General features: G+C 42.9%; 1 protein-coding gene and 1 long non-coding RNA gene across 12 annotated transcripts in view; one reads left to right on the forward strand and one right to left on the reverse strand.

Annotated features, from left to right (window-relative positions):
- Positions 1-26,280, forward strand: part of ERICH3 (glutamate rich 3) — a 103,463-nt gene that overhangs the window by 68,694 nt on the left and 8,489 nt on the right. For 5 of the 10 annotated variants that reach the window (XM_056532708.1, XM_056532709.1, XM_056532704.1 and 2 more), the window contains 2 exons: positions 2,754-2,858; positions 6,385-6,786. The exons of 2 other annotated variants lie outside the window; for them this stretch is intronic. In XM_056532708.1, coding sequence (XP_056388683.1) covers positions 2,754-2,858; positions 6,385-6,786 — 507 coding nt within the window. The remainder of the gene's footprint in view (positions 1-2,753; positions 2,859-6,384; positions 6,787-26,280) is intronic. 3 more of the 10 variants (XM_056532706.1, XM_056532707.1, XM_056532710.1) reach the window with 2 other exon arrangements.
- LOC130283343 (uncharacterized) overlaps positions 7,179-26,280 on the reverse strand; it is a 40,610-nt gene continuing 21,508 nt past the window's right edge. For both annotated transcript variants that reach the window (XR_008846662.1, XR_008846663.1), the window contains exon 3: positions 7,179-7,714. This is a non-coding gene — a long non-coding RNA (uncharacterized LOC130283343). The remainder of the gene's footprint in view (positions 7,715-26,280) is intronic.

The following is a 26,280-nucleotide window of genomic DNA, read 5'->3' on the forward strand; positions in this document are numbered from 1 at the left end:
AATAGAAGTAATTTACAAATCTGTATAACTCTCTGGCACCAGTTGATAAAAAAAAATGTTTTTCAGTGGAGTACCCCTTTAATAGCGTCATTTTGTTTCTGATAAAGAGTTCCAAATCCCCTGCAAATATTTATTAGGATCAAAAGATCACAGGTTTTTGCGAAAGGGCTTTGTTTGCACCGATCTGCGCCACGCTCAACAAGTGGGTGGGACTTAATTCAGTGGGGACGTGGTATAGTGTAAAAGGGGCGTGGCTGCTTGGCAGCAGTTGTAAATTGGAGTTGAAATCTATTGCAGCCCCGAAATGGCGTAGGTTTTGGTGGCTACCTCTGTTCATAGATCCTTTGCGATTCTGCACTGGCAAGGATTTATTTAAAGGGGAACTCCAGGACTTAACAGGATAGGGGATAAGTCTCTGTTGGAATGGGGTTCGACTGCTGGGACCACCGCCATCTCCTGCCCTGCGCCGACAACTCTCATCATGAACGGAACAATCACCGCTTCGTGCACGGAGTGGTCTCTACCATTGCACAGAGTGTGGTCGACACGCCCCCTACATACATCACTATGGGAGAGCCTAAAAAGAGTGCTGGGAAAGATCGTAAATTCAGAGCTAGAAGAGCCCACACCCCTTTCATGCCATGCCACACCCTTTACCCTCCCACTTGGCATGCGCAGTGCAAACCTGAAAAAAAAAAGTCATACATTTTTGAGCAACCTAAATTTAGTGACTCTGTCACTAACCCTCAGAAGCCAGTTCTGAGTTTTGATATATTGTAAAATGTAGTAAATTCAGAGCAGGCAGAGGCCACACCCCTTTAACACCATGCCATGCCCCCTGCCCTTATTTTTTACATTCTGCGATTACCAAGTGGGTGGAGCTTAGTTCAAGAGGTTGTGGAAATCTACACCTGCTTCAAGCTAGGGTAGATGTTAAATTGTAGTGAATTCAGAGCAGGTGGAGACCACACCCCTTTCACACCATGCCACGCCCCCTGCCCTCCCACTTGGTGAATGCAGCACAGACCCAGAAAAAAAGGCATACATTTGTTAGCTAAACCAAGTTTAGAAACTTTTTTTAAACCAATGTGCCAAGTGGGTGGAACTTGATTCCGAGAGGTAGTGGAAATCTACGCCAGATCACAGCTTAACCACACCCCTTTAACACCATGCCACGCACCCTGCCCTCCCACTTGGCGAATGCAGCACAGACCCGGAAAAAATAGTCATACATTTTTGAGCTAAACCAAGTTTAGCACCTTTTTTTTTAACTAATGTACCAAGTGGGTGAAGCTTATTTCAGAGAGGTAGTAGAAATCTAAGCCAGATCAGAGCTTGGGTAGAATGTAAATTGTAGTAAAGTCAGAGCAGACCACACCCCTTTCCCACCATTCCATGCCCTCTGTCCTCCCACTTGGCGAATGAAGCACAGATCCAGAAAAAAAAATCATACATTTTTGAGCAAACCTAATTTTCCTTTTATTTTTTTTGTAACCAATTTGTCAAGTGGGTGGAGCTTAGTAGTGGAAATCTAAAGGCCCCCATACATCATAGAGATGACTCATGGATTTCAATGGCAGATTCAAACAAAGAGAAGTGATCCAGCGTGGGTAAGTAGAAATCCAGACTTTATTAGAACTCACGGTAAAAGCAGTACAAGCAACCAGCAGATCAGACGTGTTTCAGGCGCATGCGCCCTTCGTCAGTGATGATCACTGACGAAGGGCGAATGCGCCTGAAATGCGTCTGATCTGCTGGTTGCTTGGTACATGATGATCACTGACGAAGGGCGAATGCGCCTGAAACGCGTCTGATCTGCTGGTTGCTTGTACTGCTTTTACCGTGAGTTCTAATAAAGTCTGGATTTCTACTTACCCATGCTGGATCACTTCTCTTTGTTTGAATCTGTGTGCACCGGGCTGGGTGCGGATCCGTGCCGGGGGTGTATTGGTAGAGCGAGCTGGATTATCGTGAACTACACATTTCAATGGCAGCCATGTCATCCTGAAAAGAGGACCGCCAGATAATGATGGGAAGGAGGGGGGAGTGGTCGCTACTATTTATTAGGCGCCACTGCTAACAAAAGCAGGCAAAATAGTCCTATATACATAGTGTATATATATATATATATATATATATATATATATATATATATATATATGTATATATATACATACACACACACACACATATATATGTATATATATATACATATATACTGTGTATATATATATATAGATAGTTATACATAAATAGATGTGTGTATACATATATATATATATATATATATATATATATATATGACAGTGTTTCCCAATTAGTGTGCCTCCAGCTGTTGCAAAACTACGACTCCCAGCATGCCCGGACAGCCGTTGGCTGTCCGGGCATGCTGGCAGTTGTAGTTTTGCAACAGCTGGAGGCACACTGGTTGGAAGTAAAGCATGCTGAGGCTAAATTATCAGCACCATACCTTGAATAGCAGAACGCGGCTTTTCTATAAGTTAGCAGCGATTTCCATGCCCATTTATTAAACTCCCCAGAATAACTTTATTGTTTGTTTGTATTGTATACATGCTTTCCCATTTGCATCTCTTTATCATATTTATTGTGATTCTCGAGGCTTCGGTATTGACACTTAATGATGAAGGGTTCGCAGACTGTTCACTTTTTCTTTCATTACTCCCTTTACATGAAATTCTCTTTCCTTTGAACTCGGCGGCTCCCTTTGATAACGTATTTTCCATATTGAATAGGAAAACATAGCATAGCTGACGAGGAAATGAACTCGGCTGCCAGAAAAATCCAGACTCTCTATAGAGAACGGAGAGTACAAAAGCCGAACAATCCCAGGAAGAAAGGTTTGAATTCAGAAAAAAAAAATCAGGGGCTGGGAATCTCCTTTTGATTGCGATTCACTAATTGGGCCCTTGGAGTTTTGGGGACCGATCTCATAATATTCCTTCAAATTTTCTAATCTGAGGCCACTAAATCTGCACGTTCCACAATCAGCATTTCTGTGTGATTAAATCTGCCTTATTTTTAATTATCCGGCTAATTAAATGCCATAATCGTAGCTAGAAATAGCGTATGAGAAATCATGCTGAGAATTAATACCGTATGATGTCTGCTGCGCACACGCTAAGAGAAAAATTCAGGTTAAAATGGAAAGAAATGGGTCTGATAACGCCTGTACTTTACTTTCAGGTAAGTTGCAGTGAAAGATTCTTTAAAGAAACACTCCAGGCTGAACTGATACACTGTATTGGGCCTGAAGCAGCTCCTCAGGGGCGGAGCCTGACACAGCAATTCAAAGAACAATAAATAGAGAATCCATGTGTCATGCTCTGCCCACTTGGATCTAGCACTGGGCACAACACAGTGTATGTATGACAAGAAATGGATTTCTCATCAAACGTCCCCTTTTAAATGCCCTATTAAAGGTCAAGGGTCAAAGTCTAGAACTGTCTCATGTTAGCAGACTGATAACAGTCTCACTACGGGGAGCTCCATTGGCAAGTCTCTCGGAGCAATGGGAGTTGAGCGGAGAGAAAAATACTACATCTCTGCTCAACTCCAGTAAAATACCAGACACCCGATGGACCCCATTTAAGTCAGTGGGATCCATCACGACCTAGAGGGTCTCAGTTGTGCTCTTGACCAATTCAGGGTCTGTTCGGCACAAAGAAAAAGAGCTGGACCCGCAACAGGACTGAGTGAACCTAGCCTAATTGTCTGGTGTCAAGGATCTTTTTATTCCATTGTGGTCTTATATCCGTGCCCACCATGAGCTGGAATATCTGCTCTTGCCATATCCCCTGATGAACCCCTTTAGTAGGGGTAAAACACGTTGGGGTGAAAACTAGATTTGTGTTTTTTTTAAGGATGTCTTTAGGTTACAGGTGACAGCCCCCAGGAAGCAGAATCACCCTTTTTGGGGCCAGACGTTTGCTTTGTGGACAGGGGGAAAGTAGTTACCAGATTTAGAGTAAGATATTTTGGTTATTTATTATTTTTTGAGAATTTTTTTTTATCCGGTTTCACATTTTCTACTGTTAAGGTCCAAAGCCAACATGGTGCTGTGAGTGCACAATACATGATATATCTGATGAGCATCATGAAGATGCAAACAGTAAATAATGGTACTTCAGCAGTAAATTGTTTATAAGGTGCTGTTTGCCTTTTGGGGTCCTTGGTGCTCCTCTTAGCATTATTTAGGTTGTGGTGTATTGCTTTACATATATCAGGTGGTACTGCTCTCTCTGCTCTCCAAATCTGGTCATATTTGGTTTTTACTAACTTAACACCTTGTATAGACTAACATAGAAATGTATGTGGTGGTTCCTATCTGTCACTGTTAGACACCTTTTTTATATTGTTATAAAAATGTCTTTGTCTGTTGTGTTTGTACTTTGCTGGGTATGCATTTTAAAGGATCAAATAACAGTAAAGTTTTATCATTTACTAGGATTCCTACATTTTTCATTGTATAAAAGGTCCTCGGGGGTGGAGCATAACACAGAGATTAAAAGAGCAACAAATAGAAAATTCCCTGTATTATGCTCCTACCCCTTAGGTCTCGCATTAGGCATAACACAGTGTATTGGTTCTGCCTGGAGTGTTCTTTTATTTATTTCCATGACAAAAAATGTGTCTCTCATCAATCATCCCTAAGAGAGGTCAAAGATCAAAACCTAGGGCTGCCCAACATTGGAAAGGACCAAGAGACAAGTGATACCAAATGTTCAATGGAATAAGTGGACACCTGAGGCAATGTTTCCCAACCAGTGGCCCTCCAGCTCTTGCAAAACTACTACTCCCAGCATGGGCTGTCCGGGCATGCTGGGAGTAGTAGTTTTGCAACAGCAGGAGGCCCACTGGTTGGGAAACGCTGGTTTTAGTTCTTCTTTGGAAAGACCAATACATTTTTTCTCACTGGACAATCCCTTTTTGGTCAAGACCCGGTCACGTGACACGCGCACACCCATCCCCCCCAACCCCCCAAAGAACCAATGGGAGATGGCGGGTTAGCATGTGTCAGCCAATAGAGCTGTCTTAGTCCAGCACCGAAAAGTCATCTATCACATTTTATATCAAATCACAGAATTTTTCATTACACCGGCGTCACCAAGGGTCGCTAAAAAAACTTTGATGCATCATATTTGCCTAGTAGAAAAGATTGCAAAAATACAAAAATATTTAGATGCTAAAATTGGACCAGTGGACCCACAACCATACTGTATTTGAACATGACGGACACGTCTACATTTAACCACTATATGCTGTAACTAAGTAAAAAATATTCCTCTCGTCAATAATTCAAGGAATTGTCCTGGAGTATAACAAAAACTCTTCTTCATGTCCAAAAAAAGAGCACATATGTCCATGAACTGTATCTGGAGTTACGATGCAGCTCCCATGGATCAATGGGCCTGATATTGAAAGTCTGCTCCTCTGAAGTCAAAGGAGCAGAACTCGGCCCTTGACAAAGCCGACGGGTGTCTTTAGGTTACAGGGGACAGCCTCCGAGAAGAAGGGTTGCCCTTTCTGGGGCAACAAGCTTGCTTGTAGATAGGGGGAGGATACGGATCGGGGTAGGATAGTGCCAGGGATTTTTTTGTAGCATCTAACAGTGGGTAGTGGAAACCCTGGTTAGACCTATACCTGGTGATCTATAAGCCCAACACATAGAAGTTTCCAATAAGTACCAGTCTGCACACCCTGTGATTTTAACACTCACATTTATTTGAAGTATATACAATTTATTAGGGGAGGTTCCTAAGTTGAATAGGGATTTAGTTCCCTGCTGGACTTTAGGCATTTGGGCACATTAGCCTGGGATTCTTTTTGAGTTTAATGAACTCCAATAAATGGACATCCTCAATGGTCCAAATTTTTTTTTCTCTTTAGAACACTGGTAATTGTTGGTATAACTCCAATAAATAAATACAGTGTATTGGTGAATATTTCAATGTTTAATATCTTCATGTTTCATAGAAAGCTTTGTGGGCTTGTTCTTCCTTCGTGGCCTACATAGAAAATTAAAACTGAACCCTGTTCACATGAACTGAACCCTGGTTGACATGAACTTAACCCTAGTTGACATGAACTGATCCCTGGTTGATATGAACTGAACCCTGGTTGATATGAACTGAACCCTGGTTGACATGACTTACGTAAAACTTGTTGATAGTATTGATACAAAATCTCTCTAAGGATAGAAGACAAGGGATGGAAACCTTGAAGGGTTGAGGTGGATTTCGACGTCAACCGACATCTGAATTGCCTATATCTATTGTAACCCATCCCATGCTACAGATCTTTGACACGTTAGTTACTTGGTGGTGAGCGAAACATTGAGATCTTACATTTCTTTCCCCATTGTAGATAGGAAACGCACAGACTCCTTTTCGTCTAGCAGTTCAATAGATAGCCCCTCAAGTGAAGAAAGTTCCGATCATGAGGACCATGAAGCTGAAAGCGACCAGGAGAAGGAAATTAAGGAAACCAAACAAGAAGTGGACAACCATGATTTAGACAAGGATCGTGAGGCGGAAGAACCGGAAGAGGTAGACAAGGAATTGCTGGAGACACATGTTGAGGAACTTGAGAACATTGAAGGCCATGAAGTTGTAGATGAACCACTGTCCGAGGACAGGAAAACAGACTGTGTGAGTCCTGATAATGGGCAGGTAAATGATGGTGAAACTTTAGGTCACATGGATGAGGAGGACAAGTCTGAGGTAGAAGATGACTCAGAGTGTAGACACAGCAGTGATGAGGAGGGTGGTGAGTATAGGCAGTAATCTGCGGTGTGCCCCTCCCAGCTCCTGCATGCCACCTGTACCTTGTTACCAAGTGTGCTTACCCAACAAAGCATGCACAGTCTAATTTTTTTTCATCTTTCATTCGCAATAAATGGTAAAATAAACAATGAACTATGGAAACAGATGAATTGTTCTTAAAGGGCTATATGATTTAGGAAAACACTTTTTTTTTTTTTTTTTTAATCTTACAAAATCAAAGGGGTACTCCACTGCCCCAGCGTTTGGGGTCGTGACATCACGGCCATGCCCCTCGTGATGTCACACCACGCCCCCTCAATGCAAGTCTATAGGAGGGGGCGTGGTGGCCGCCACACCCCCTCCCATAGACTTGCATTGAAGGAGCGTAGTGTGACATCATGAGGGGGCATGGCTGTGACATCACGACCCCCGCCGCCTGCACCCAGCATTCTAAATGAATGCCAGGTGCTGCACTGAGATTGCGGGGGTCCCACTGATCAGACATCTTAAGATAAGATGTTTAGGGGCGGAGTACCCTTTAATGTCCTGAACATTGTTAGGAGACCCTTCTTGCAAAAGCAATCCATCTACATAATAATAATTCTAAATTTTCATTATATATAATGTATTAGAACATCCTTTAGTGCCTATATTTGTAACACAGCAGTCATCTTTTTAAACTAAAACATAATGTAATGTGTTAAAAAAAAATCTATTAGATAATCGTGTTCCACGTTTTGCGTTTTTTCTGTTCAGGCTAATGGGAAAACTCACAAAGTCTATGTTCACACTGTGCAGAATTCCACCTGAAAATGTTGCTCTGAAATTAGGCAAAATTAACTGCACATTGAATTCAATGGGTATTCCTCTGTCTCGTTCACATGCCAAAATCTGGAACCTAATGGAACCTTTGACACAGATGTGGAAATAGCCTAAAAAAATGAAAAAATAGATCATTAAACATTTGAATTTGTAATACTTTTTTTTTTTTTACCTCCTTTTATCTTCTATCTTTTTTTTTTTTAACCTTTTTTATACTTTCCCCGCAGGGGTATTCAGAATTGAAAGGGTTACTCCGCTCCCCAGCGCCCGGAACATTGAGTTCCAAATGCTGGGTGCGGGATTCCGTGTTCACGCCCACCCCCTCGTGACCTCAATGAAAGTCTACGGTAAGGGGGCACGATGTTCCAGATGCTGGGGAGCAGAGTAACACTTTAAAGGGGTACTCCAGAGGGAAAAAAGTTTTCAAATCAACTGGTGCCAGAAAGTTATACAGATGTGTAAATTACTTCTATTAAAAAATCTTAATCCTTCCAGTGCTTATCAGCTGCTGTATGCTCCAGAGGAAGTTGTGTAGTTCTTTCCAGTCTTTCTGCTGCCACCTCTGTTTGTGTCAGGAACTGTCCAAGGGATGAGACAATCCCCATAGTGAACCTCTCTTGCTCTGGACAGTTCCCAGTTACGGACAGAGGTGTCAGTAGAGAGCTCTGTGGTCAGACTGGAAAGAACTGCGAAACAGCTTCTGGAGCATCCAGCAGCTGATAAGTACTGGAAGAATTAAGATTTTTACATAGATGTAATTTACAAATCTGTATAACTTTCTGGCACCAGATGATTTGAAAAGATTTTGTTTCCGCTAGAGTTACCCTTTAAAACACCAGTCCCTTATTCACAGACTATCTTAGCAGCTCCACAGACCAGTGTTTCCCAACCATGGTGCCGCAAACTGCTGCAAAACTACAACTCCCAACATTCCCGGACAGCCAATGGCTTTCCATTCTAAGACTCAGGCCCCCATTCTTTAAATTGCGGGTGGTCCCAGAGGTGTCATTAGTCGGAATACCCCTTTAAGAACAATCTGTTAGCTGCAGCTTACTGATAGTTTCCACCTAGTCAACAATTCAAGAGACTTTTTTGTGAAAAGTAGTAAAAATCTGAAAAATACTTAAGATATGTCATAAAATGCATACTATAGAGTCATTGTGAATTCAAAGTGAATCGGTGCTGTTGTATAACTACAACCCCCAGCAGGGGACTTCTGAGAGAATAGGCAAATAAGATTTACATTCACTAGAAATTCTATGTTCTTTGAAAAATGAAAAAAAAGTTCCTCCCCAAAATAATATATCTTTAAAAAAAAATTTATGATTCAACGTCTTCTAGTATATTTGGGGTTAAAGGGGTACTCCGGTGAAAACCTTTTTTCTTTTAAATCAACTGGTGGCAGAAAGTTAAACATATTTGTAAAATACTTATATTAAAAAATCTTAATCCTTCCTGTACTTATTAGCTGCTGAATACTACAGAGGAAATTCTTTTCTTTTTGTAATGCTCTCTGATGACATCACGAGCACAGTTCTCTCTGCTGACGTTATTATAATAATAATAACGCTTTATTTATTGTTGTCCTTTGTGGGATTTGAACCCAAGTCCCCAGCACTGCAAGGCAGCAGTGCAAACCACTGAGCCACCATGCTGCCCTTAGCATACATCTTCTATGCACGGTTGCTAAAATGGACAGAGATGTCAGCAGAGAGCACTGTGCTCGTGATGTCATCAGTGTTCCAAAAAGAAAGGAATTTCCTCTGTAGCATTAAGCAGCTAATAAGTACTGGAAGGATTAAGATTTTTTAATAGAAGTCATTTACAAATAGGTTTAACTTTCTGCCACCAGTTGATTTAAAAGAAAAAAGGTTTTCACCGGAGTACCCCATTAAGTCGCTGTCACCGTTTATAAATTGCCATGCAAATGTTATGTAATCAGCGGCTTTGTGTTGTTGCGGCTCCATGGTGACGTTGTTGCCGCATTGTATCGCTTCTCCCTTTGTTTGCTCTTTTGTGTGTTATTGTTCTTTCAGCGTGTTTGAATGAGTACAGCATGTACAGAATAAATTATTGAGTGTGGTGCCATTTTGTTGCCATTAGTCTCTCAGATTACACATTCTGTGTTCTGACTTCTATTGTTTTTCGGCTATGCAAAGGAAACTGGTGAAAGCTTTCATAGTAAAAATATAAATATATATATTGAAGAAAAGAAATAACAAAAAATAGAAATCTAAATTTTTTTTAAATATTTTTTCTAACATAACACTTCACAGAATTAAGAAAAAGAAAAAAAAAACATTAAAAAAAAATTACAAAAAGTTGCCACTATGAAATGATGAAAATTCTGTGTTCTGATTTCTATAGTTTATTGGCTATGCAAAGAAAACTGGTGAAAGCTTTCATGGTTGGAAAAAAAGAAAAAAAAGAAAACTGTACAAATTATAGAACAAATATAAAAAAAAAAATAAAAAAAAATACCGAGATCACAAATTAAAAAAAAAAAAGCATTAAAAAATTACATAAAGTTGCCTTTGCAAAATTGTAAAAATTCTGGGGGGTATTTATAAAGCCTTTTACACAGGTTTTCCTGGGTAAATTTGTCTCAATAGATTGGCTCAGTGCAATTTTTACGACTTTTTGTTCGACTTTTCATTTACACATTTTTTTGTTTTTTTTGCTGTGGTAGACGAGTTTTGAGTTGACTTTTTGCAGTGCTCAGGGATTTATGAAACTGCGGCTTTTTAAAAAAGTTGCATACTTTGGCGCAAAGCCCCCAAAAGGGCGCTAATCCCCACCAAATAAAAAAAAGAGTACACAAACTAACGGTGGGCCTGTGGGCAGCGTTATTAAAAAGCATACCGTATTTTTCGCCCTATAGGACGCACCGGCGTATAAGACGCACCCTATTTTTAGGTGCAAAATCTAAAAAATTTAAGATTTTGAACCCAATAGTGGTCTTCAACCTGTGGACCTCCAGATGTTGCAAAACTACAACTCCCAGCATGCCCGGACAGCCGTTGGCTGTCCGGGCATGCTGGGAGTTGTAGTTTTGCAACATCTGGAGGTCCGCAGATTGAAGACCACTGCATAGGAGGTAATACTCACGTGTCCCCGCCGCTCCGGACCCGTCACCGCTGCCCTGGATGTCGCTCCATCGCTGTCCCCGTCGCTCCGGAACGTCTCTGCTGCGGGCCGGGTATCCTCGCTCTCCGTCGCCGCCATCACGTCGTTATGCACGCCGACGCACGTACGCGACGACGTGATGACGAGGAAGGAGAGCGCTGGCCATACAGGAGATCCCTGAACGGAGAAGACACCGAGGAGTCAGGTAAGGTCCCTCCCGGTGTCCTGTAATCACTAACCCGGCTATTCAGTCGGGCTGTTCGGGACCGCCGCGGTGAAATTGCGGCGGTCCCGAACAGCCCGACTGAACAGCCGGGTTAGTGTCACTTTCCCTTCAGACGCGGCGGTCAGCTATGATCGCCGCGTCTGAAGGGTTAATACAGGGCATCACCGCGATCGGTGATGTCCTGTATTAGCCGCGGGTCCCGGCCGTTGATGGCCGCAGGGACCGCCGCGATAGGGGTGTATTCGCCGTATAAGACGCACCGACTTTTTCCCCCCAGTTTTGGGGAAGAAAAAGTGCGTCTTATACGGCGAAAAATACGGTAATTGTTGCACAAGTTAAAAAGTCGCACAAAAAGTCGCAGAGAAAACAGCATTCAAAGTGGAGGACTGATGTAAGAAACGTGATCAGCACCGGATTCATCACTTGTCCTGCACCATGTTATCAATTTGGTGCAGCTACACAGTTTCCACTCCATGAATTAATGGAGTAAAAAGACGTTCACCTACACCACTTTGTGTTGTCACTTCTATTGTTTAGCGCTTATGCAAAGAAAACTGGTGACGTTTTTATGGTTAAAGGGGTACTCCCGTGGAATTTTTTTTTTTTTAAAGGGGTTATCCAGGAAAAAACTTTTTTTTTTTATATATATATATATATATATCAACTGGCTCCAGAAAGTTAAACAGATTTGTAAATTACTTCTATTAAAAAATCTTAATCCTTTCAGTACTTATGAGCTTCTGAAGTTAAGGTTGTTCTTTTCTAAGTGCTCTCTGATGACACATGTCTCGGGAAATGCCCAGTTTAGAAGCAAATCCCCATAGCAAACCTCTTCTAAACTGGGCGGTTCCCAGGTCACGTGTCATCAGCGAGCACTTAGACAGAAAAGAACAACCTTAACTTCAGAAGCTCATAAGTACTGAATGGATTAAGATTTTTTAATAGAAGTAATTTACAAATCTGTTTAACTTTCTGGAGCCAGTTGATATATATATATATATAAAAAAAAAAAAAGTTTTTTCCTGGAATACCCCTTTAACCCCTTAAGGACTCAGCCCATTTTGGCCTTAAGGACTCAGACAATTGAATTTTTACGTTTTCATTTTTTCCTCCTCGCCTTCTAAAAATCATAACTCTTTTATATTTTCATCCACAGACTAGTATGAGGGCTTGTTTTTTGTGCGACCAGTTGTCCTTTGTAATGACATAACTCATTATATCATAAAATGTATGGCGCAACCAAAAAACACTATTTTTGTGGGGAAATTAAAACGAAAAACGCAATTTTGCTAATTTTGGAAGGTTTCGTTTTCACGCTGTACAATTTATGGTAAAAATGACATGTGTTCTTTATTCTGAGGGTCAATACGATTAAAATGATACCCATTATTATATACTTTTATATTATTGTTGCGCTTAAAAAAATCACAAACTTTTAAACCAAATTAGTACGTTTATAATCCCTTTATTTTGATGACCTCTAACTTTTTTATTTTTCCGTATAAGTGGCGGTATGGGGGCTCATTTTTTGCGCCATGATCTGTACTTTTTTTTGATACCACATTTGCATATAAAAAACTTTTAATACATTTTTTATAATTTTTTTAAATAAAATGTATTAAAAAAGTAGCAATTTTGTATTTTTTTTTTCCGTTCACGCCGTTTACTGTACGGGATCATTAACATTTTATTTTAATAGTTCGGACATTTACGCATGTGGCGATACCAAATATGTCTATAAAATTTATTTTTTACGCTTTTTGGGGGTAAAATAGGAAAAAACGGACGTTTTACTTTTTTATTGGGGGAGGGGATTTTTCACTTTTTTTTTTACTTTTAAATTTTTTTACATTTTTTTTTACACTTGAATAGTCCCCATAGGGGACTATTCATAGCAATACCATGATTGCTAATACTGATCTGTTCTATGTATAGGACATAGAACAGATCAGTGTTATCGGCCATCTCCTGCTCTGGTCTGCTCGATCACAGACCAGAGCAGGAGACGCCGGGAGCTGCACGGAGGAAGGAGAGGGGACCTCCGTGCGGCGTTCTGAATTATCGGATCCTTGCAGCAGCGCTGCGGGCGATCCGATCATTCATTCAAATCGCGCACTGCCGCAGATGCCGGGATCTATATTGATCCCGGCACCTGAGGGGTTAATGGCGGACCCCCGCGAGATCGCGGGCGTCGGCCATTACCGGCAGGTCCCTGGCTGCGATCAGCAGCCGGGATCAGCCGCGCATGACACGGGCATCGCTCCGATGCCCGCGGTTATGCACAATACGTAAATGTATGTCCTGGTGCGTTAAGTACCACCGCACCAGGACGTACATTTACGTCCTGCGTCCTTAAGGGGTTAAATCAATTGGTGCCTGAAAGTTAAACAGATGTGTAAATTACTTCTATTAAAACAATCTTCATCCTTCCAATACATTTTATGGGCTGTATACTACAGAGGAAATGCTTTTCTTTTTGCATTTGTCTGATGTCACAACCACAGTGCTCTCTGCTGACCTCTGCTGTCCATTTTGGGAACTGTCCAGAGCAGCATATGTTTGCTATGGGGATTTTCTTCTGCTCTGGACAGTTCCAAAAATGGACAGCACAGGTCAGCAGAGAGCACTGTGGTCGTGACATCAGAGAAATCCAAAAAGAAAAGCATTTCTTCTGTAGTATACAGCCCCTAAAAAGTACTGGAAGGATTAAGATTTTTTAATAGAAGTAATTTACAAATCTGTTTAACTTTGTGGCACCAGTTGATTTAAACAAAAAAAAGTTTTCCACGGGAGTACCCCTTTAAATATGGTAAAATTCAGAGATAACAAATTTCACAAAAAAAAAAATAAAAAAAAAAATAACACAACAATAAAAACTAGAGAAAAGAATTTTAAAAAATGACTAAAAATCCCAAGATGACACTTTTTGTCGAATAAAAAAAAAAAAATAAACTGAAAAAAAAAGAAATTACAAATAGTTGCCTCTGCGAAATAATGAAGATTTATCTCCTGGGTATAAAAATTTTAGCACGAAAAGAAAAAATAATGTTTAAGCCAAATGTGTAATTACTGTGATTCTTCTCCGTCATCTCGTCTCTCATTAAACCTGGAGTCTTAGTTCTATGATTGATTCTTTAAGACACTTTTATACTGCGGAACGTAGCTACTGAGTAAACCCATATAAACCCATATAAGATGTAGCAAGTTACACACAAATGCAATGTGGAAACATTCTGCTAAAAGCTAAAGAGCTTAGGGATAAAGCATAAAAAATTTACTTGAAACGGACGATAAACTGGTTATTGTAACAAGGGTAAGACAAAAAACATTACATTTTTTATAAATGTATTTATTCTTTTTTGGGTAGATATTTCTATATTTTTTATATATTGTTTTCACTTTACGTTGCATTTTAGAGATTTGTACCTTTTCTTGAAAATTTTTGAAGTACCTCAAAGTGATATTTTGTGAACATCATTCCCTATGTTCTAAATCACTTTGGAAACGATAGCGGCGGCTTTGTAGCCACAATAAAAGATTAATTAGAAACTTGTATAACTAGCAAGTGCCAAATATAATGTTATCATTGTGGATGCCGATGCCGTATTAAAGGGGACCTCTCATCAAATAAACTTTTGATATATTTTAGATGAATGAATGTTGAATAACTTTCCAATAGCATGTTAATGAAAAATATGCTTCTTTCTATTGTACTTTTCCCGATCAGTCCTGTCAGCAAGCATTTCTGACTCATGCTGAAGTCCTAAACACTCAGAGCTGCCAGCCTGCTTTGTTCACAGCCAAAAAGGCTGTGAACAAAGCAGGCTGGCAGCTCTGAGTGTTCTCCTTTGTGAACAAAGCAGACTGGCAGCTCGTAGTGTTTAGGACTCCAGCATGAGTCTGAAATGCTTGCTGCCAGGACTGGTAGGGAGACCCCTAGTGGTCATTTCTTCAAAGTGGAAAATTAAATAGAAAGAAGCTTATTTTTTAATAACATGCAATTGTAAAGTCATTCTGCATACATTAATCTATAATATATCAAAAGTTTTTTTGATGAGAGGTACCCTTTAAAGGGGCATTTGCATGTTAACATTTATATGCACATCCACAGGATATGCCATACAGTAAATGTCCTATAGATGCTGCGTCCCACCTCCACACCCATCTGGAGGTCGGGTTACCCTGCTTATAAGGGTTGGAGGTGATCAGAGTCGCATAAACAATATAACACTGCTGGCTTTTACTGTTTCCGTAACATAGGCTGACCATATTTCCTTGAGACAAAAATGGGATAGCAGAAACGGGACAGGGTATATATATAGGCCCTACACTGCCCCCATAAATAGTTGTAGGCCCCTTTACTGCACCTTAAAGGGGTATTTGAGGCCAAAACTTTATTTTATATATCAACTGGCTCCGGAAAGTTAAATAGATTTGTAAATTACTTCTATTAAAAAAATCTTAATCCTTCCAATAGTTATTAGCTTCTGAAGTTGAGTTGTTGTTTTCTGTCTAACTGCTCTCTGATGATTCACGTCCCTGGAGCTGTCCAGCTCCTATGGGGATATTCTCCCATCATGCACAGCTCCCGGGACGTGACATCATCATTGAGCAGTTAGACAGAAAACTTCAGAAGCTAATAACTATTGGAAGGATTAAGATTTTTTTATAGAAGTAATTTACAAATCTGTTTAACTTTCCGGAGCCAGTTGATATGTAAAAAAAAGTTTTTGCCTGGAATACCCCTTTAAATAGATGTTGGTCCCCTATACTGCCCCCACATATAGTTGTAGACCCCTATACTGCCCCCATATATAGTTGTAGACCCCTATACTGCCCCCATATATACTTGTAGGCCCCCATATATAGTTTTAGACCCCTATACTGCCCCATATATAGTTGTAGACCCCTATACTGCCCCATATATAGTTGTAGGCCCCCATACTTCCCCCATATAGACTTGTAGGCTCCATACTACCCCCATATATAGTTGTAGACCCCTATACTGCCCCTATATATAGTTGTAGACCCCTATACTGCCCCCATATATAGTTGTAGACCCCTATGCTGCCCCCATATATAGTTGTAGGCGCCCCATACTGCCCCCGTATATACTTGTAGGCCCCCATACTTCCCCCATATATACTTGTAGGCCGCTATGTATAGTTGTAGGCGCAAAAACCCGGCCCATCTCTAATACATTTTAATGAGCCGACTTGAGTCAAACGGTGACTCTGGTCGGCTCATTTTTGCCCCATATCCGGTTTTCTGCCGCGGTTTTAGGTCCGGTAAGAAAACCGTAAGAAAACCAGATAAGAGGTGCAACAGATGACAGTGGGGGCTGCAGGAGAGATCGCGGGGGTTCCCAGCGGTGGGACCCCCGCAATCAGACATCTTATCGCCTATCCTTTGGATAGGGGATAAGATGTCTAGGGGCGGAGTACCCTTTAAAAATCACCTGCCTTTTTTCTGTTTGCAGCTCCTATGCACATCTATGTGTCTTCACATTTACAGTCTACAAATAAACCTCGGGTGTAGTTAATCCTGCAGTCATGTGTCTCCCCTTCACTCAGTCCTTCTCCTTTATAACCTACAGACAGTAGGGGGTTATTGGAAGCTTGAAGAGAGTAACACATAATTGCAAGATCAGACTACACAGAAGAACCTTAAAGGGTCACTCCAGAGGAGGAAAAATCAACTCTTTACTTCTATTTCAAAATCTTAATCCTTCCAGTACTTATCAGCTGCTGTATGCTCCAGAGGAAGTTGTGTAGTTCTTTCCAATCTGACCACAGTGCTCTCTGCTGACACCTCTGTCCATGTCAGGAACTGTCCAGAGCAGGATCAAATCTCTGTAGTAAACCTCTCCTGCTCTGGACAGTTCCTGACATGGACAGAGGTGTCAGCAGAGAGCACTGTGGTGAGACTGGAAAGAACTACACAACTTCCTCTGGAGCATACAGCAGCTGATAAGTACTGGAAGGGTTAAGATTTTTACACGGCAGTAATTTACAAATCTGTTTAACTTTCTGGCACCAGTTGATTTGAATATATTTATTTATTTTATTTTACCTATGGAGTTTAAGGATTCTAGCTTGGCTAATAATCCTTAGTCATGTTTCAAAGCTCTTAAAGGGGTACTCCGGTGAAAACCTTTTTTTTTTTTTTAATCAACTGGTGCCAGAAAGTTAAACAGATTTGTAAATAACTTCTATTAAAAAATCTTAATCCTTCCTGTACTTATTAGCTGCTGAATACTACAGCGGAAATTCTTTTCTTTTTGAAACACAGAGCTGTCTGCTGACATCATGAGCACAGTGCTCTCTGCTGACATCTCTGTCCATTTTAGGAACTGTCCAGAAGGGCATATGTTTGCTATGGGGATTTCCTTTTACTCTGGACAGTTCCTAAAATGGACAGAGATGTCAGCAGAGAGCACTGTGCTCATGATGTCAGCAGACAGCTCAGTGTTTTAAACGGAAAAGAATTTCCACTGTAGTATTCAGCAGCTAATAAGTACAGGAAGGATTAAGATTTTTTAATTAGAAGTAATTTACAAATCTGTTTAACTTTCTGGCACCAGTTGATTTAAAAAAAAAAAAAAGTTTTTCACCGGAGTACCCCTTTAAAGGACCAAGCATTGACTTGCTTTGAAACATGACTAAGTGGCACCAGATCCAAACTCAGCCAAACAATGACAAACTCAGCTCTGCTACATTTGTATATCACTATATACTGAGTAACTGGCACTATGGGCGTCTGAATCAAGGTATTTGTTATTTTTAGAGATGAGCGAACTTACAGTAAATTCGATTCGTCACGAACTTCTCGGCTCGGCAGTTGATGACTTTTCCTGCGTAAATTAGTTCGGCCTTCAGGTGCTCCGGTGGGCTGGAAAAGGTGGATACAGTCCTAGGAAAGAATCTCCTAGGACTGTATCCACCTTTTCCAGCCCACCGGAGCACCGGAAAGCTGAACTAATTTATGCAGGAAAAGTCATCAACTCCCGAGCCGAGAAGTTCGTGACGAATCGAATTTACTGTAAGTTCGCTCATCTCTAGTTATTTTGCACAACTCAATAGCACAGTAAGTAATTACTACCTATAGGTTTACATAGGACTGCAGGTTCACTGTCTGAGTTGCCATATCAGTACAACACGGAGGAATCATTTGACGGTCGGCCCCGCGTAACCCTTCATGGCGATGTGTTTGCCGAGTAATTACCGATGCAATTATGTACTTAGAGGAAAGGTTTCTACTAAGGACGCGGCTTAATCACTTTCCTCGGAGAAGGATAATAGGTAAAAACTTAAGGAACAATTTGGTAACAAGGTCGGCGCTCGCCCTGAAATACCGAAAGGTCGATGAAATAACAACCTCTAAGTAGCGTTTCCAGCTCCTCACGTGGTATAATGGCTGTGTGATGGCTCTGGGAAATCATTTGCCAGACACCTGTTTTATAGCTATTTTTCATTTTTAAAGGGTATGAATACTTTCACAACCATTTGTTATATTGCTCTAAAGCAGTGCTTTTCAACCTGCGGACCTCCTGATGTTGCAAAACTACAACTCCCAGCATGCCCGGACAGCCGTTGGCTGTCCGGGCATGCTGGGAGTTGTAGTTTTGCAACATCTGGAGGTCCGCAGGTTGAAGACCACTGCTCTAAAGCATCTGAGTGTAGAAAAACAATAAATAAAAGAAAGAAAACAAGTCTACTTTTTGAAAATCTAAGAGGGAGACTTATCAAAACCCGTGTAGAGGAAAAGTTGCCCAGTTGCCCATAGCAACCAATCAGATCGCTTCTTTCATTTTCCCCAGGCATTGTTAAAAATGAAAGCAGCGATCTGATTGGTTGCTATGGGCAACTGGGCAACTTTTCCTCTACACTGGTTTTTGAAAAATCTCCCCCTAACTGTTTAAAGGGGTAGTCCAGTGGTGAACAACTTATCCCCTATCCTAAGGATAGGGGATAAGTTGCAGATCGCGGGGGGGGGTCCGACCTCTGGGGCCCCCCGCAATCTCCTGTACTGGGCCCCGGCAGCCCGCGCGAAGGGGGCGTGTCAACCCCCGCACGAAGCGGCGGCCGACACGCCCCCTCAATACAACTCTATGGCAGTGCCGAAGTGCTGCCTTCGGTAATCTCCGGTTCTGCCATAGCGATGTATTGAGGGGGCGTGTCAGCCGCCGCTTCGTGCGGGGGTCGAAACCCGCTATCTGGCCGGAGAGCCGGGGCCCCGTACAGAGAGATCGCAGGGGGCCCCAGCGGTCGGACCCCCTGCGATCTCAAACTTATCCCCTATCCTTAGGATATTGGATACGTTTTTCACCACTGGACTACCCCTTTAATGGACGCAGCTTCTATGTAGAACTTTGTGTCTCTATGGTAACAGACTACATTATTTATGAGTCTGATCCTGCACAATACTTATAGGGGGAGATTTACCAAAAACTGTGCAGAGGAAGAGCGGTGCAGTTTCCCATGGCAACCAATCAGATTGCTTCTTTCATTTTTAAAAAGACCAGTTAAAAATGAAAGAAGCCATCTTAATGGTTGCCATGGGCAACTGCACCGCTCTTCCTCTGCACAGTTTTTGATAAATCTCCCCCATAGTCCCTGGCGGAACTGCCTTCCGAAATCACTGACACTGCTGTAGCCAATCACTGGCATCAGAGGTCAAATGTCACTACTAGAGATGAGCGAACTTACAGTAAATTTGATTCGTCACAAACTTCTCGGCTCGGCAGTTGATGACTTTTCCTGCATAAATTAGTTCAGCTTTCAGGTGCTCCGGTGGGCTGGAAAAGGTGGATACAGTCCTAGGAAAGAGTCTCCTAGGACTGTATCCCCCTTTTCCAGCCCACGGAAGCACCTGAAAGCTGAACTAATTTATGCAGGAAAAGTCATCAACTGCCGAGCCGAGAAGTTCGTGACGAATCGAATTTACTGTAAGTTCGCTCATCTCTAGTCACTACAGGTGCATGTGACCACTAAGAGGTCACATGCTGATTCTCCAATGCAGTGGTTTCCAAACTGTTGACCCCCCAGATGTTGCAAAACTTTTGCAACATCTGGAGGTCCACAGTTTGTAGACCACTGGCCTAATGTGTCCTGGGGCCTCCAGATTCATTATGCCCTGTCCCTTTATTCTCAGGGGGATGAGTCGCTGCCAGAGTAATCTGGCAGCGGCTTTTTCCCCTATCCTCAATCAAAGTACAAGCACCCTCTGCTGAGCCCACGGAGAAGTGCGGAGATAGGCCAACAGATATCTTAAATGGGTACTCCGGTGGAATTTATTTATTTTTTTAAATCAACTGGTGCCAGAAAGTTAAACAGATTTGTAAATTTCTTCTATTTAACATTCTTAATTCTTCCAGTACTTATAAGTTGCTGTATGCTCCACAGGAAGTTGTGTAGTTCTTTTCTGTCTGATCATAGTGCTCTCTGCTGCCACCTCTGTCCATGTCAGGAACTGTCTAGAGCAGGATATGTTTGCAATGGGGATTTGCTTTTGCTCTGAACAGTTCCTGACATGGACAGAGGTGTCAGCAGAGAGTATTGTGGTAAGACAGAAAAGAAATTCAAAAAGAAAAGAACTTCCGTTATAGTATACAGTATCTGATAAGTACCGTAAGGATTAAAATGTTTAAATAGAAGTAATTTACAAATCTGTTTAACTTTCTGGCACCAGTTGATTTATTTATTTACGGCACTGGAAAAGCACTGGAAAAGCCACAGAGGATTATGTTGCCAAAACCACGCCCTGGCGTCACGAATACAGGGGGTTAATACCATCTGCCCTGCACCACACACCCCACCATACCACAACTTTTGGCATCACGAACAGGATACGTGTTTACGCCTTATGCCGCAAGTCCTCCCCCCCTAGTCTGAACTGTGTCCGATACTGTCTGCAAAAATCACATGCCGAATCGCAAGTGAATAACTTTGTCAGTGGAATGTGTTTTACCCGAGGCGCTTGTGAAAGAGGGGAAGATGAAGAAAAGACTGTCATCTGCTGTTGAGGATAACCCTGAAGTCGTGAACATTATCTGCAAAATTTGTACTGAAGCAATGTTATGTGCCAAGATGTCTGCCACCATACCTGAAAGGGTTAATCTGATGGAAGAAAAGCGCGCGAAAGGATCCCGTCATGGCCAGCGTCCCGCTCCGGGCGTGGAAGCCAAGTTGTAGTTCCTAGTCCCAAGTGGAACTTGAAAGGTCCGCCCCTTGTTGCCAGGGGGGGGCGTAAAAAGAGGACACACAGCTGAGTCACTTCTGGTCCCAGGCCCTGCTGATGATGAAGTTCCAGCCGTCGGCCATTTTGCTGGAGATCGGTATAAGAAGCGAAGGGGAGCCAGACCTCTTCAGTCTTGCGGAAGTTCCTGGTGAAAGCAAGAAGATGGCGGATGCGCAGCAGAGTACGCGTGCAGAGAGTCCCAAGATGGCACCAGAGACCCTGCAAGTTGCTGCAGCCACGGCGCAGATGTTCCAGGAGCTAGCAGATCATCTGCAGAGATTCTCCATCGGGGCCGAAGACACCCACCTGAAGGTTTTCTCTGCCCGAGGACGATGAGGATTGGCCTGCGACCCAGGCGGAAGGTACGCCGAAGTCTTAACGAGAACCGTCGCTGGTGAGGCTGTCCCCGCATCACCGGTCCTGGGGATCCAGGACAGAGATCTATATGGAGGAGTCGGAAGTGAGTACCCCGGCCGAGGCCGTGTTTTCTACCCCTTCATCTACCCCCTGTCCAGAGCCAGCGCCCCAGTCACCACTGCTACCCAAGTAGTTATTTGGTGATGAGCCGGCACTTATCCAGTTCATGAGGGATCATCTCCTACCCCTGCCAGGGAAGACACATCCTTCTGTCCCAACTGCCTAGGCCGAGAAGGCTAAATGGGAGGCCGAAGTGGCTGCCATCATGGAAGAATTAAGGGCGCAGAGGAGAAGAGAGTATAGCCCTCAAGTCATGCCTTATGAAGTCCGTCAAGTCCAGCAGCAGGACACTAAAAGCCTTAAAGCCTTGTACATCAGAAGGCTAGAACAACCCAGAGAGGGAGAGCCACCCCTAGAGCGGTGGAGAGCCACAGTCATCAAATTCGACAGAGTAAGGGGGTATGGCACATTAATGGACTGCCACCACGGTGGTACTATTCTAGTCAACAGGAGAGCAGTGAAGAGAGACTAACTCCCTCCACCTCTACACTCCCTAGAGAGTATGGAGATTGTAGAATACACCCCTGTACAGAGCCTGCGAGGGTAATGGGCAGCAGCCGTCATCAGACCCAAGAATCACACACAAATCCCCTACGCCTATTTCCCCTCTGAAAATTGGGACTCAGATCCATTTGGTCTCCTGCCACCAAGCGTCAAGGGGAAAGTCGTTCAAGAAGAATGGTATCCTGAGCCACCTGTTATGGACCCCTACTCCTGTGGTCAAGAAGGTTTGGCCTAACCAACAGGCACCAACTAAAGTGCCTCGGCCTACTTCTGCTGAGGAGGAGGTTTGGCCAGCCCAACAGGCACCTACTTCTGGTCCCCCAGTGGCGCAAGCTGCTGCTGTTCAAGTGGTAGTCAACATGAGCCCGACCATCACTGAATCCAGTTTGTCCCATGTGTCATGGGATACTCATTTCAGCCCCATGGAGAGGGCACAGCCTCGTCCTAGGTACATGTCCCAGCCTAGAAAGCAAGGTGACCGAGGTTGGGATGGAAAGTTGCCAGGTCGCAGTGTTTGAAGATTGCAAGATGTTTACTACTATTGAGTCGTGAGACTAACTGTGTTTCATGCGAAAGCATCATTGTTGTTTATAGGCTCCTGCAACGTTCAAAAATAAATGCCTGACAAACTTGTCAAGAAATTTACTTGTAACCACATGCGTAAGTGTTCCTGCCCGGCTTTCAGCCGTGACCCTTTACTGAGAACTCAAAATGTACCTGAACTGTAGAGTGGTACCCTATATATGTATATTCAATGTAATATATTTTGTCGGTTTTGCACAGGTGAATACACATGTTGCTGTACTATATTGTTTCTGGAGTGTTTTAATAAAATGTGTATAATAGGTAAATACAGAGTCATCCACAAACGTCTCCTTGTGTCTTTGGCGATTTACCTAGGAGGCATCCTGCTAGGTCAGGAAAAGCGTAACTGCCTCACTGCCATGACAACTCCTTGCAAGGTACAAAGATTAGCTAATAAAGTAAAGTTATGTACCACACACAGTCCATTTATATATCGCAAAATAGTTCATACATGTAAATATATAAGTTAGGACTGTAGCCTTATTTGAAGTCCCAGTCCACTAGCTCTAAATGTGTGTAGAAATGTGTCTAAATGTTCTCTCTCATGTCCATGTGTCCAGGATACTTTACTGGCCAGAAGGTATTCCTGATATCTAAACAGAACACGTACAGTGACAGAGGTGAAAATGTCAAGGTAACGTTATTGTCCAGTGTAAAATGTATTTAGTTCTGGGGGGAAGTGTGTAGAACCAATGGACCCCAGCAGCCAAGGCACTGGGTAGATAGCCTCTGGCAGCCCAATCCAAAAAGTCATATATAATTGTTATGCATATTGTTGTTGGAGTGTGTCAAGAGAGCAGTTACAAGGTCAAAATTCCCTTCATATGTTTAAGAGCATCTCTGGACAGTCACCAAGCCACATGGACTCATTTTGGTTTGTCATCAGAACTGGAAAGGACATTGTTTTAAAAATGCCTCAGGAACTGTCATTGGCCCCAGTGGTCACTTCAGTCCTCCGCCCTACAGGACTTGGCGTCGAGGGCAACTGTACTTAAGAGGGGGAGTTTGTGGTGTCCCAGTATGGGATGGTGTTGCCCTGTACCTTTTCTGCCCTGTCCAGCAGTGTCCCTCAGTGTCCCCAGGGCCTCTGTAGTTGTTTCCCCATTTGTACATATGTTTTGTATTATAAGATGTGTTATACCTTTAATAAAACGTACCATGTGATTGTTACCCAGGAGGTATCAGTGACCAGCTGACCACAAGGGTGAACTATGGGCTCCCTGCTAGTCTCCCCATATAAACCCTGGGTGGAGCTAGTTTCTCTCTTGTTGCTGAGGTCCAGTGCAGTCAAGCTGTCTCAGTCTGTGTGTCCAGAGCATTGGACGCCTCAAGCCCAGTCTGCAGCCAAAGTCAAGTGCAAGTAAGCTAAACCTGCAATAATTGTCAATCACCAGTCAAGTCGTCTGTCTAGTCAACGTGGCCTGCACTAAAATACCCAGTCCTACTACAAGTCCCAGCAAGCCTGCAAGGTCTTTGGTCACCTCCTTGGGCCCTAGCTGCACTGTATAGACTTTAGCAACTGTCCACCCTCAGTAAACCTACCGTTATCCGTAAATTGAGTCAGAGTCTTTATTGCCCCGTGCCTAGCCCAGGATCCAGCGGTATACCTTTTGGGGTTATAGGCTAAACCACGCCCTGGCATCACGAATACAAGGGGTTAATGCCATCTGTGCCTAGGCTAACAACATCTGCCCTGCACCACACTCCCCGCCATACCACACTGCCCAGAGGAAAAGTTGCTGAGTTGTCCATAGCAACCAATCAGATCACTTCTTTTATTTTTTGAAAAGGCCTCTGAAAGAAGCGATCTGATTGGTTGCTGTGGACAACTCAGCAACTTTTCCTCTGGACAGGTTTTGATAAATCTCCCCCTAAAGGGTATGTTAACACTGAGGAATTCACGAGGAATATAGTCAGGAAATTGACTTCTATAATTTTATCCATCGTGCAGAATTTGTGCAGAATTTCCATGCAGAAATGAAGAGGAGTGAAGGAGGAGGCTATTCAATTCTACTTTTCTGGATTCTGTGCAAAACGGATTTCATCAGGGGAAAAAAAAATCCCTTTGACTTCAATGGGCTTTTACTCGAAGATTCCGCATGTTCTATCTTCAGGCGGAACAGAATTGACCGTCTGAATTTCGGTAGCAGAAATTCCTCAGTCAATGGAAAATGACTTGATGAACAAGTTGGAGCAGAAAAATCAAGCAGAATTACTCAGGTAGATTCCTCTTGAATTCCTCAGTGTGAACACACCCTAAGGGTACGTTCCCACACGGCGTATTTGCTGCGTATTTGCTGCTGCGTATTTTATTTTCCCTGTTGAAGTCAATGGGTAGGAAAATACGCAGCACCAAATACGCAGCAAATACGCAGCAAAATACGCCGTGTGGGAATGCACCCTTAGGGCGCATTCATACAACAAAATCTCCTCTGTTAGCAGCTCTCTGGCAATGGCTAAATCAGCGCTAGGACCGTACGGACATGTGCCGCCTCCATTGAACATGAAACTTCACAGTATGAACGGTGCAGCAGATCCCATTAAAGTGGTACTCCACTGGCCAGTGTTCGAAAGACTTAGTTCCAAACGCTCAGTGCGCGCTGCGGGGGCCGGCCACGCCCTCTCATGATGTCAGGCCATGCCCTCTCAACGCAAATCTATGGGAGGGGGAGTGGCTTATCATGAGGGGGCGTGGCCGACCCCCGCAGCATGCACACAGCGTTCAGAACTAAATGTTCCGAACGCTGGAGTGGAGTACCCCTTTAAAAACAATGGGAGGCTACTGCGTATTCTGAGCTTGGTATTTCCTAGTGTGAATGTAGTCTCTAGACCAGTGGTCTTCAACCTGCCGGCCTCCAGATGTGGCAAAACTACAACTCCCAGCCAACGGCTGTCCGAGCATGCTGGGAGATGTAGTTTTGCAACATCTGGAGGTCCGCAGGTTGGAGACCACTGCTCTAGACCATTCAACTTTCTTAGATTCATAAATTCTTTGGAGGACCTAACATGCCCGTGCATTCCACCACTGGTTTTATGGTGCAATGCCTCATTTTACCTGTGGTGGCGCTGCAGGGGGAACTGAACGCTGGCAGCAGGGTTTCCCCCCACAGATGATTGCTGGAGGTCCCAGCAGCCGGAAACCTAGCGATCTACCTATTTTTCAGAGGACTCTTCTAATAAGTGGACAACCCCTCTAGGGATACTTATTCTGTAGTAGTTCACTTGACTCCATCTTTACAGTTGAGGTCACAATAGAAGGTGCGTATTCTTGAAAAACATTACAACAATTAACAAAAATAGAGGTAATCATATGAATCAACGCAAGGCCTCGCGAGGCCAGCCATGATCCCTAAAGATTCCTGTGCATGGTTTGTGCATGAACTTGCTTTTGCCTCCTCCCCCGCTTGGATGTAACATTGACACGCCCCCGCAGAGCTGCTTCCATGCTTCTGGCTGTACGCAGTAAGTGCATTTACCATTGACCACACTTCTCCTCTCCTCCTTTTAACCTCCTGTGAA

This window comes from Hyla sarda, chromosome 7 (assembly GCF_029499605.1).
Source record: "Hyla sarda isolate aHylSar1 chromosome 7, aHylSar1.hap1, whole genome shotgun sequence".
NCBI lineage: Eukaryota > Metazoa > Chordata > Amphibia > Anura > Hylidae > Hyla > Hyla sarda.